The sequence below is a fragment of the Vanessa tameamea genome, chromosome 28 (genome assembly GCF_037043105.1).
Source record: "Vanessa tameamea isolate UH-Manoa-2023 chromosome 28, ilVanTame1 primary haplotype, whole genome shotgun sequence".
Lineage (NCBI taxonomy): Eukaryota > Metazoa > Arthropoda > Insecta > Lepidoptera > Nymphalidae > Vanessa > Vanessa tameamea.
Genome location: NC_087336.1, coordinates 2,947,429 through 2,961,052, shown reverse-complemented (window position 1 = coordinate 2,961,052; position 13,624 = coordinate 2,947,429). Strand labels below are relative to the sequence as shown.

Below are 13,624 nucleotides of genomic sequence, written 5' to 3'. Positions count from 1 at the left end.
TAGAGATTTCTAGAAACTTTAAGCCACATTGGATAGTTACATTAAAAAAAAAAACAACTTTTTTTTCTGACCGTACCCACGCCAGGCCCCGGGAACCGACATAAATTCGATTATATGTTTTTCGTCATTCCCGAACGATCGAAGGAGGGAGCGAGAGGAATGGGCGTTAGATAGAGACCTGTGAATGTGTACTGCGCATGCGTAGGCACGTGTCGCTGAATGCTGAGGGTATACATGAGCGGTTCTTGTAGGGATAAATCGTGTGATTTGGTGATTGGATTTTAACGGACTCAAAAATAAGGGAACTGTTTTTCGATTAAATTATACTTATTCTTTTTTGTCTATGATTCTTAAAATTTATGTTAAAAAATCAATAGTCGGATAAAGAGTTCGTGTAATGTGGTAACGAGTTTATGATTATTACTAAAATTCATTTTTAATAATGTCGAAGGAACATAGTTGATTCGTAGAGTTATGCAAAATTTCCAAAATGCAACATAAATTATACAAAAATTGCTTTAAAAAAAAATCATAAGATGTATCAAGGGATCGATTCACGGAAGTGCTCTACGTGGGTGCTACGCTGCGCGTCGTAGCGCTACGCCTCGTAGGCCTCACAGTGGCTACGACCGACGGCCGCGTCCGCGGACCGCGTTCCTAAAATATAGGACACTGTGTCAATGTGTCCCTAGTGCGCCCACACGCCAAACAAAACACTACGCGCGCGCCCTACACTCGCCGCAGCTGGAAATGCCAACAATGTGACGACCGGTGCCTCTATACAACCATCACTGCCATTATTAAAATCGAAAGCCACGCACAAAGAATCTATATCAAAAAAAAATTAGGATGTTGACCCCTGACCCACTTACGATGCATCTGCGCGCTGCAGTGCAGTGACAACAACGTATGGTGACCGTCGGAGTGATCGAGAGTGTGATAACTGTGTTCATTAGATAAGAGTACTCGAAATTATATTAGAATAGTACGCGCAATAATATCCCCGACTGATTTATAAGTCTGATCGCTTCTAGCTTCGAATGTAAGTGTTGTGTGTAACATCGATAATATTGTATATCGACATACAAAATGGCGGGCAATCGGGACAATACCCTCGAGGGGCAGCTGACTCATGTCATCCAACACCACATGTCCCAGCCCGGCACGGAGGCCCAGGTGAGCGTCCATCAAGTACAGAACCCGTCCGGTAGCGGAAAACGTCACCAGATAATTATCGATATTAAGCAGGATATCGATATGGACGAGTTATCGACTCGTTCCCTAGCGGAGAGCGTCATGGAAACACTAGGGGCGAGATCGGCAGCCGTTTATATCGACAACTCTCAAGTGAATGTCGAAAATTCTGACATGGAATCGTTGACAACTGTCAATGTTATTGTGGCCAACGATTTGAGCCAAACGACGCCAAGTCCTCAGATCGAAGAGACTGAAATTGTTGAAGAAACCCAGCCGGCAGAGAGTACGGGTATCTTGCCCGGGAATAGAATAGCGGTCGATCGTATTGTTGAGATGACGAATGCGGCGAACACATCGACTGAAACATCGACATCTACTACCCTATCGATAACGACTGTGGCCACCACTACTGCGTCAGGTAAATTGGTTTATTTTAGTGCGCTGAGATTTATTTAAGGGCCGTTTTATTGTTGAAATAGGGACAGTTTATTTTCGTATATGATCTAGTTTTTCTTAATACATTAAAATAATTTTTGTATTGTTGACATTTATAATAACAATAAATAAAAAAAAAATTACACATGAAATCAAAAACTTTAATAAAATATAATGTATTTTAAACGTATACCGCGCCCAGTTTATACAAAAAAAGGAAAAATATTAAATATTATATAACAATAAATAATACATCAAAATTGATTTAATAGTTAATAACATGTAAACAACATACATATTTAGACTAATATGTAGAGCGGCGTCTGTATCAATAATTCAGGGTGGGGTGTGACGGAGGAGGGGTATCGCCTTTATTACGTCAGTTTAAATATACATATACACTTTACGTTGTTTTAACCGATTGCACATATAAGGGTAACGATTTAAAATGTTCTTTATTACAGCTCATTCGTTTGTTATAAACCGTTATAGATTTAATTGAAAACGATCAAGTGACATAGTTCTTTTTTTTATCATCATTGTAACAATTTTTTTTTAATTTGATAAACATTAGATTTGATACTTTTGAACAGAGAATACAGACTCATCGGTGTGAGATTAAAATATAAATAAATACAATTAAAAAACGCAATAATATCGTCATATTTTATATGGAAATATTATCTTTCAGACATTCTAAAGCTTTTAAGGCCTTCTCCTAATTGTTATTCTCTCTCTTAGTAATATTATAAAGAGGTGTAATTTGTTTGTTTATATGTAGGGGGTGATTTCCAGAACTAAAGATAATCATAAATCATAATCAGCCTGTAAATTTCCCACTGCTGGGCTAAGGCCTCCTCTCCCGTTGAGGAGAAGGTATGGAGCATAGGGTTGGTGGAATACACATGTGGCAGAATTTCGTTGAAATTAGACACATGCAGGTTTCCTCACGATGTTTTCCTTCACGAGCACGAGATGAATTATAAACACAAATTAAGCACATGAAAACTCAGTGGTGCCTGCCTGGGTTTGAACCCGAAATCATCGGTTAAGATGCACGCGTTCTAACCACTGGGCCATCTCGGCTAAAGATGAAATTCTTAAAATGTTTTAACTGGTAGAAAGCATTATTATCTTTATAAAATTCACACACAATAAATTACACCCGAGTGAAGTCAGAGCGGGTGGCTAAGCTCCTAAATTCCTTTTAAACATAGAAATTATAATGTTAAATAGTTTATCAATATCACAACCAAATTAAGCTATTATTTATGCCATAGATATAGTATAAAGTAACATAAACTTTAGCAACGTCCACCGGTACGGATTGTAGATTCTACCGAGAACAATCGTCAAGAAAAACGAAGTATTTATTCTCATTAATTAATTAAATAACATATATATATATATATATATATATATATATATATATTTATATCAATTAAACTAAATACATCAAATATCGAAACGAATAGAGAAATGAAAGGCTAAGCTGACCTGCAATTTTCCGTGAAGATAGAAAGAGAAAATATGGCTTTGTCAATGAACTAACAAATTTTATATACATATGTTATATTATATAGTAAGCGATTAATAATATACATTATATACTTATAGTATTTACAAAATAGTTCTTAATACAAAACAAAACATTATTGCATCAATAAAACAAAATGGCGGACGACATCAATATATCTACGTGAACATTAAAAACTAACGTATATTTTTAATTTTCAATATAAAACAAGATAAGTTAAACTCAGTCATAGGTATTAAATATTTGTTTTAACAACGTTACGATCTATTTAAAGTAATTAAAACAATAATAATCATCTGAAACATTTAACTTAATAACTCATATTCGTGTTTATTGATTTGAAAATTCGTTAGTGTAAACTGAAACCGCCGTGTAACGGACGTTTTTCTACAACTTAACAGGCTTCCTAAGGACCTTGAAAATGGTTGACTACGTGACACTTATGTGACAAAAATGGCAGTTAAAATCTATACTCAAATCAAATCAAATTAAAATATACTTTATTCGAGTAGGCCTTTACAAGCAGTTTTGAATCGTAATTTAACAAACTATATTAAGTGAAGCTACCACCGGTTCGGAATGTAGATTCTACCGAGAATAATCGGCATGAAACACAAACAATTATATATGTATGTAATATATCTTGCCTGGAAGTCGACAACTAATATTATAAATACGAAAGTAACTCTGTCCGTCTGTTGCTCTTTCCGGCCAAACCACTGAACGGAGTTAGATGAAATTTCGTATGAAGCAAGCTTGAATTCCAAGAAAATCTTTCCTTGTGACTTTTTTATGCAAAACACTTGAGGATCACTTAAACGAGTATATTAATAATAAGTGAGATGTGTTTGTGACATTCGGTTGGATTAAAGTCGTATTCTCTATATATTATGTGAAAGATCTCTTGGTAGCCTCTTAAAACTCTACGTGACGATTTTTGCCTGTCCACTCTACCGTAAGCCGCATTAAAGAACATCGTTCCAAAATAATGTTTAAATAGATTACATTAAACACTTTTCAAAACAATTTCTTAAATAATTTGTGGGTTAGAACGAATTCTATTTAGTGTTGTGTTGTTACCAGCTCCAAAAAGTGCGCAATATTTGTGCAAATGATTTAATATTCAGTTGTAAGATTAGAGCCAGACATACCAACAGAAGAATTTAAACGAAAGCTTGAGAAAAGATCACTCTGTATAAAACTTGCGAAGTAAAATTTTAAAAAGTCGCTGATTCTTAAAAACCTCAAGAGATGAAAAGGGCCTTTGAAGTTGTGAAGATTGTGTAAAAACGGCCGGATATTTGATGGAGGGCTATATTTACCCTCTGCTTTACGAACTCCGTATTGTCTAGTGGCTGAATAAGGCCGAACATCCCGAGGACTTGGGTTCAATGGTAGGGTCGATTAAAAAAAAAAAAATTTTTACGTCAAAAAATAATTATCTACGAGAAAGATTACATTCGATTTAAGCAACAATCGCCAGGGTACAAACAGTGTACTGGCGAAAAAAGAATTCAAAATGGTGCCATCCGATGATCCAAGACCGATCACCGTTTGCATTTTTAATTGAGAGGAGCTTCGGTATAAACTTGCATCTGCGTTTACCCGAACACTGATTCTGTATAGTTGTCATGGTTTTAACGCAAACGTATAATGTTAAACTCATACAGAATGCAAATACTTCATAAACGTTTTCGAGTAACCGATACATCATAACGTAAGACGTATTGAAACTCGTACTACGGGTACTGATGTGTCCCCCTTCCCCGTAATAAGTTCGAATCATCATCTGTCACCCGTCCATACGAATAATATTGTACAACTTTGTTTGGTTTAAGAATTTCATTTGATTACATTTCGCCCGTCACGTTGGTCCGCGTGTCACATGTCATGATGTCACGCGTCGAATGTATATCGGCACGCGATAGTAGGAAATGACTGTTTTAATAAAGTAGGGCGGGAAATATCCCACTGCTGGGCGTGATTTAACCCATGTTTAATTTTTATCACGTTTTAAATTTTCTTAATATTATAAATGCTAAGGTTACTTACTCTTTTTGTCTGTCTGTCTTTTGCTTCGGCCAAACTGTACCGATTTTGATGTAATTTGGTACGAAGAAAAGCAAGACTTTTTTTCTTTTAAGATATAATCCGTTAGTAGATATTTTATATAGTAACGAGAGCTAAAGAATTGTTTATAAGAGTAAGATAACAAGATTTTATTTCCATACATTTGTATATACTATTGCTAAAGGCGGTTCGTCAATATTAGTTATTAAATAAAACTATAAGATACCTTTTATAGATATGAGCGCTTCACGATCAATACTCCTCATTGCCCTACAAATGCCGGGTTATTAAAACAAGCGCTGAAAACGCTTCTAAAACAATTATGCTTAAAATTTGTATCTTTATTATCCTTTTTTAATGGATATTTGACATATATACTTGAATATTTAACATGAAATCCAATTTATATGTTAAATATCCAAGTGGAACAATTTTTATTTGATTTCACTATTGGGCAGACTGGAAAATGTCACCTCATAGCACGTGGTTACTTCATAACAATTCGACTTCTTGGGAACTAAGATGTTATGTCCCTTGTGTCTGTAGTTACACTGGCTAACTCATCCCTTCGAATCGGAACACAACAATACTAATAGTCATTGTTATTTCAAACATTAAACACAAATTTCTACATGCTTCATCATCCATTTATTTATTCCACAAAACAGCAAATATTTTTATGGCTTTGTTCTGGTCTGAAGGGTGAGTGTACCAACGAACCAGACATAACATCGTAGTTCCTTTGGTTGTTGTTGAATGAAAAGGTTAATATTTCTTATAATAGTTTACGTTGTACGAGTAAGAATAAATCTATTTATGACAGAAATATTTTACAATTTATAAACAGTATGTATAAATAGATATATCTAACAAAGTACTCTTTATTATACAACAATAAATACATACGGAAATCTCAGTCTTGAATATGACTTAGCTTGGCGACCTGGCTGACTGGCGGCTTTATTGCTAAAACTGCGATCTCTTCCGCGCAACGTTTAAGCTAGATGAAAGAAACAGAGGTAAAAAAATTAACATATAATTAATAAACTATATAAACAGAATACAATTAAATAATAATATCTTTAAAATAAACATTGCTTAAAATAAAGAAAAAAACATTACAATAAAGAACTGTTACAACTGACAACATTAATCTCACGTCCTTTACCCTAAGGTTGTCTGGGTGACGCTCTCGCAGCGATAAGACCGCCTTATATACATACATATGTATTATTATTTGGTTATAAATGTATGTTTTCTTTACTATTTTAGTATAGTCTATTCTATTGTAAAGAAAAAAATGATTGAAACAAAGTTGATTAAGACTGCAATTGACCATTCAGTTGCCAAGTTGCCAAAGCTTTGGAGGAGAAACTTTCGAGCTAACATGCACGAAATTCATTATAAAATAATATACAAATATAAATTATAAACACAAATAAAGCAAATGAAAATTCAGTAGAGCTTAGTTTGAACCCACAAACATTGGTTAAGATACACGCCTTCTAACCTCTCTGTCATGGGTTTTCCTAGCACCATGTTGGCACATTAAGCCAACATTTGTTCAAATAACTATTTATACTAAGAAAGTCATACTTACCGCTGGTCTGGTATGAAATAATGTCTACCAGCATATGAGTGATGTTATATGAGTAATGCAAGTATTATTGAGTTTTATTGATCCTGCGTAATATAAAAATACATTCTAACCTTTGAGTGATTTAAAAGTATTATTATCACCCAAAGCTATATATATTTAATATCTATGTATTACCTATGTGTCCATATTTATTTAAGAAATACGATATACCTATTTTTATATATAAAAATGAAATTTATTAAATTGTAATTTTTTAAATACGTGTGAAAGCGCCATCTCTCAGCTCGAAGCGTAAACAAGTTGACACATATAAGAACCAGTGTTAACTGTACTTCGATAAGAACCACCTTAAAAAAAACTGCGTACCACATTACGTTAAAGATTAAACTATTGACATCTAGCGGTATAAGTTCTTACTAATACACAATCCTATTAATAAATAATCATTGTTATTGTATCCGAACATTGGTCGTAAACAATTTATTATAGATAAAGTATAAATCAATAATAAAGTTGTCTATATTGAAGTGCTCTTATCTCATGACCTATATTCTCTCTAATCGAACACCGGAATGTATGCCCACATATCATATTCAATTATACAATTATAACATAAGTCGATTCCGATGAAAATAAAAAGTGATTTTTCCACATTACGGTAAAACAACGCCATCTGTTATCGAATAGCGGAGGCATGTTTTTTTCGCATTGTACCGTTGTGGGACCGCTACTGACACACTTAGCGCTCAGCTGATGTCGTACGTGCGAGATAATGACGCGCTGCCTTTAATGTGTGCGGTCGAATCCGGGATGGATTCCGTTACTTTAGATTCTATAAGAACCTGCTATATGAATATACTATGAAGTTGTTTATTTTGTATGCAAGATGTTTAGAGTTGTATAATTTAAACAGTTATATTATTTTGAATACATTTCGTTATATAAACACGTAGTAATTATTTAAATTTCTTTTGTTAACATGAATTTTAATTTCGGAATTAAGACCTCTTTGGACAGATAACCAAACTATTCAAGACACTGACTTATATATTAATAAACAATATATTTAAACGATTATTAAGAACATATGTTGTAGTCATCGCATACCCATGCGTAGAAAAAAATAAGGTAATTTTACTTTCAGCGCGATGAAAGTAAAATTTCAAGGTCACGTTTGGCTGCAACGTTCTTTCATGCAACGTATTTGACGCAAAATGAAATGTTCTTATAGCGAAATACCACTCACTGATTAATCACGAAATCTCAGAAACCATAACACCTACAAAGTTGAAATTTGGCAGGGAGGTTCCTTATAGGGTGTAGACATCCGCTATGAACGGATTTTTCGAAACTCCACTCCTAAGGGGGTAAAACGGGGGATGGAAGTTTGTGATTTATAAATGTCGCGCGTGAAAAGCCACAGGTTCAGCTTTAATGACCAGTTTGATAGTGTTGGTTGTATCTTCAGACTTTAGTTTTTGTTTTTATGTCACGTGATCAGCGTTGGAGCAAAATCTGCCCCACGAGTATCCGCCAACTTTCGTTCAAGCATCGAAGACACTAATGTTAGTTATGTCAGAATTAAAATATTTTAACTTAGTTTAGCGAATATTATGTCCACAGAATTGACCCCACCCTGACAATTCTTAAATTTCTAACACACGTAGTACCAATCTACGGTGGACATGTGGAGTATAACTTTTCCTTGCCCAGCAGTGGGATTTATATATAACAGATTATGAATTTCACTCTTGTTATGTCAATTATATAAATTTAGTTAAACTGTGAAGGGAATCTACTCATACTATGTTCCAACCACAAGAGGAGAAAAGCCAAATTAACAACATTTGACAGCAAATTGACGCGATATCATTGGTCGAGAGTTTGATTAATCTATGATATTCACTATGGATTTGCGAAAAAATGCGTTTTGAACGTCGACGAAACTGTTATATGATTTTGGAAGTAATATTAAAGTTGATTTAAGTAGTTCAGTGCAATAGTGTTGTGTTATGAATAAATATATATAAATCATAAACTCTTAGTAGTGCACAATATAGCTGAGTTATTAGCGTATCGCATGAAATACGTAAATCTAAGTTTTGATTATCTTTTTCCTACTTCCATTGGAATAGGCTGTGGATACTAAAACCTCCGAAACCCGCTATATCTTCTGGTATAAGTCTCATCTATATTGGTTCAGTAGTTTTTACACTTCGGCGTTACAAAGAAGCGTCTCCTAAGTATTAGATTACACAATATTTAATTGCATTTCGGTGTGAAAGCAGTCTCGTGCGACTGTAATATTATGAAATCGGGAATATCTAGAAACGACGATTAATACTTCATAGTTTGACTGTGATTTTGTTTGCAGTCGTATTTATACCGAATTAAACTTTAATACTTGTTTTGATTATTTTAAAAAGATCTGGTTTTAACCGGTTACAGTATGAGTACATAGATGTGCTATTGATTAGTATATTTCTAGATTTTCATATTTAATTTAAATGTTTAATTGTTTTATTGTTACAGGTAAGTTTGAAATGAAATCAGTGACTAAAAGGTATGGAATTGGCATCAAAACAATCGTAAGTATTGCATTACACAATTAATACTTTAATTAGTGCATACCTTTTGCATGGATTTTGTTTGAATATAAAAAAATATCACTAATGAAAAAAAAAAATGGAAAATAGTTAATTTGCTTACAAACACACACTCACACGCACTCACACATCCACGAATATTAAACAGGTAAGACTCAATAGTATTTAAAAAAAAAAAAACAATTTATATATTTGTAATTTTAGTGTCATTATTTTTTAGACGCGTTGAGTGAATGAGCATAATTAGAGACTCGAAATGAACGAAATGGTTACCGTTTGAGTCCAACTAGGACGATACAGCGAATCATTCAAAGCACGCTTCTATTTAGTCGTACTGGTAATGTTTTATCTGTATTTCACCAATATTTTTGTGCGAGTACTCGTTAGTTAAGTAGTGGTCACTTTGTCGTCAAAATTCGACCAAAATCTATGAAACATATTTTAAAAAAAAAAAAAGAAGATCGATTGAAAATTTCTTTGGCATTTTAAATATTGATTTAAAAAATATAACATCCGATTACTGGATCGGTTTTGATGAAATTTATTTTTGATAAACTCATTCAATATACTTATACTACATATGTATATGTGTAAACCAGCCTCGTATCATAGTATCTGGTATTATGTAAACTCGCTTAGCAACCCGTCAGGCGTCTCTAATAATATTTGTTCACATTTAACAATGTTGATATAAGTGTAAACAACGCCAATGTGTTTATGGATGTCAGTCGAGAGTCCTGTATCTCGAAAACTATGAGATTATATCACTGTGGTTAAAATACAATCAAAAATTTAAAATATTTTTCTTAAGTACGCTCATAAAAGCACTTTTCAATCATCAATTTACAGTGTTGAATCAAATGTAAAACTACCACCGGTTCGTCAAGTAGATTCTACCGAGAAGAACCGTCAAGAAATTCAGTAGTTGCTCTTATCCAACATATTAATTACAGAGTATGTTGATAAAGTACAATTATATATATTTATATATGTATATCCAGCTGGAAATTAACAAATACTAAAAACACGGTTTTTTATCATTAATTTAATTTTATCAACTATTTTGAACGCCTCGTTGATCTAGCTGTAAGGTTGTTAATACTGCCTGAACAAATTTGAATTTATTTAAAAAAATATTTTTCTTGCCTAGCTGTGGGATCTTTTTTTTGATAGGCGGACTATCAAACGGACCACCAGATGGTAAGTAGACATCGCTCATAGACAATGGCATATGAAATCCCACATGGATCGTAATAAAGTATTTCAATCGAGAAACCTTTAGAAGAAATCCGCAGTTTCAAATCGAAGTAATACAAGCACACACTTCGGAAATCACGTAAAGCCGGTCCTGCGCTTAAACTCTTTTCGGATATGCCTGCCTGGGTTCGAACCCGAAATCATCGGTTAAGATATAAGGCTTTTTTATATACATATTTATTACTTTTTAAGTAAGGTCTGTTCTTATGTCATTTTACTATGCGTAATATGAATTAGTTGATTGAAATTAGTTTTTTTTTTTTTTTTTATAAATCGCAAAGTAAAAAACTTAATAAGCTAATTTATATAATTTCACGCAATATGTAACGAAAGAGTTGACACGCGCTTTGGCAGAAATTATTTATAACTAGCTAGTTTCAAATGCGTATAGGTAAAGTTTGTATAAATTTACACCCCCTTAAGTTGAAATTTCCAAAAAATAACCCCTCAGTGTAGCTTAGTTTATAAATTAATGCTAAGTTCTAAATTTCAGCTTTCTAGACTGACTAATTTTGGCTGTATTGATACTGAGAACAAACGATTTTATAATAATACTACACAGTATGTTGACTTGTTATATCTAATCACAAGAACTAATAGCCAAGTGGGTTGACAATCTCATCCAAATATTGTGGATTCAAATCCGATCAAAGCTGACTTTTTATGTGCTTAATTTGTGTTCTGTGGTGATGAAACTTGATGTAATCTACCATGGCCATGAGCTGGGTTCTAGATTAAGTCCCAAATATTTTCTTCAAAAGGGAGGCCTTAATCCAAGAGCACCTGTCTGATACATCTACCACAGATATAATTTCTTAGTTCATAAAATTGTCTACATATTATATATACATACAGCCGAATATATTTTTACAGTCGCTCATTCGGTCTTATCGTTCATTGACCGAGATAGGAGATTGATATGTTATCATCACTATCATTCGTAACTAGGTTATTGTAATCGTGGTATATATTGTCTTCGAATTAATATCTGAGCTGGGACCGTTACTTGGGTTGAGTTGCTCGTTTTTGGGATACAGGGATTTTAATCAGCCCAGCAGTGGGAAATTTACAGGCTGTTAATGCAATAATGTATAGTGCATGCATAAAGCAAAAGCGCTACCTGGTCGATAGTCACCATTGCCTATACATATACGACCAAATTTGGGAATCAAGATGTTCCCTTTGCCTGTAGTATTGACCCTTCAAACCAGAACAGAATTCAGATCAGAATTGCTGTTCGGTATTAAATGTGATAGGTTACACAACCCCCACCATAATTTTGGCTATCTCATTGACCAATTTTTTCGGGATGATATGATAATGATTATCTTTAAAATGGATTTCGGTTACGGCTGCCATTCTCGGGGGGGGCGAGCCAACTGCGCAGAACGTATCTTTATATATATGAACTTCTCCTAAGCATTTGGTCTGGTATCGATGAAAGGTTTTATGTGTATTTGAGTCGGTCATTGGATGGTTTATGGGGGGTGCTATGATCAGGGTGAAAACGAAAATCTTATGTCACCCGGGCGAAGTCGGGGCGAGTATCTAGTAGTATTATACTTATGTACTTTATTTCCTCACGCTTGATCCAATGAGGAGCAAACTAGATTTGAACCGGCTTAGGCTTAGACACATTGAGATTGTTGCTTTGAGGGTTTCGTGCAAGCCCGTCAGGGTATGTACCGCCCTTCATTGCATATTCTACCGCCAAACATTATTGTTGTGTTCCGGTTTGAAGGGTAAGTAAACCAGTGTAATTACAGGCACAAAGGACATCTTAGTTCCCAAGGTTGGTGGCGCATTGGTGATGTAAGGAATGGTTAATTTTGCTTGCATTGTCTATGGGCGGTGGTGACCACTTACCATCAGATGGCCCATTTGCTCATCCGCTTACCTATACCATAAAAATAAAAATGTAGTATTTCTGACGTCTGGTTTGAAGGGTAAGTAAGCCAAACAGACACATAATATCTTAGTGTCCAAGGTTGGTGGCGAATTGGTGATGCAAGGGATGGTTAAGATTACTACAGTGCCAACATCTACGGGCGGTTGTGACCACTTATCTTCAGCTGGTCCATTTGCCAGTCCGCCTACATATATAAAGTATATTCTTTTCTTTTGTAGAAAAAATATAAATGCACGGAAATTACTTTTATCTTAGATTTAGCACGTGATCAAAAATTGCTGTTTTGCATTGAACAATTTAGACGAAGGCGAAGATCGGAATCGCTCCGACAATCGTATGCACATCGTCCAGCTCCTAGACGCCTTATCTAGACGCTTCGTTAACGACAAATATAGTTAAGTGATGTCTTGATTAAGTGTAATTCTTTCGCGCGTATTAAGACTCCGTGTGAACTGTATCTCGTTTTATAGACAAGTTGAACTTGCGGCTTTACCCGCGCGAAATTTATAAAACACAAACTTCCAAGTGCCGCTTAACCCCTTAGGGATGGAGTATCGCAAGATCCGTTCATAGGGGATGTCTACTCCCTATAAGGAAACTACCTGTCAATTTCAAGTTTGTAGGTGATAGTTTCTGAGATTTCGTGATTAATCAGTGAGTGGTTTCGCTTATATATTATGATTAAATCAAATCAGTGATCATTGTAGTGGGTGTTGATCTTATTAAGTGAAGATCTCAAGAGTCAATAGATTATTTTTTCCTTTTACGATATGACTTGTAAAGGATTCTCTAACACTTAAATCTGTTCAGATAAATGGCATATTTTCTATTACTACGAATTAACTAAAACTTTACTTAAAATAGGATTACAATGACCAATTATAGAATCAAATTCTAGATTATGAATCAATACTGGTTACCAATACTCTTTTAATACTTGATATAGTTTAGTGATAGATTTAGTGCTTGTATAAATAGATTAAATGCGTGTTTTTAAAATGAAACTTACTTCA

The 13,624-nt window shown here is 34.3% G+C and overlaps 1 protein-coding gene across 5 annotated transcripts in view; it reads left to right on the top strand.

Moving 5' to 3' along the window:
* The window catches only part of LOC113391770 (probable nuclear hormone receptor HR3), a 115,529-nt gene that overhangs the window by 12,022 nt on the left and 89,883 nt on the right, over positions 1–13,624 (top strand). Inside the window, exon 1 of one of the 5 annotated variants that reach the window (XM_064219424.1) lies at positions 638–1,615. The exons of 1 other annotated variant lie outside the window; for it this stretch is intronic. In XM_064219424.1, the coding sequence (XP_064075494.1) occupies positions 1,090–1,615 (526 nt within the window). In that variant the 5' untranslated portion in view covers positions 638–1,089. Of the gene's footprint in view, positions 1–637; positions 1,616–13,624 lie in introns of those variants that run through there. 3 more of the 5 variants (XM_064219423.1, XM_064219428.1, XM_064219426.1) reach the window with 3 other exon arrangements.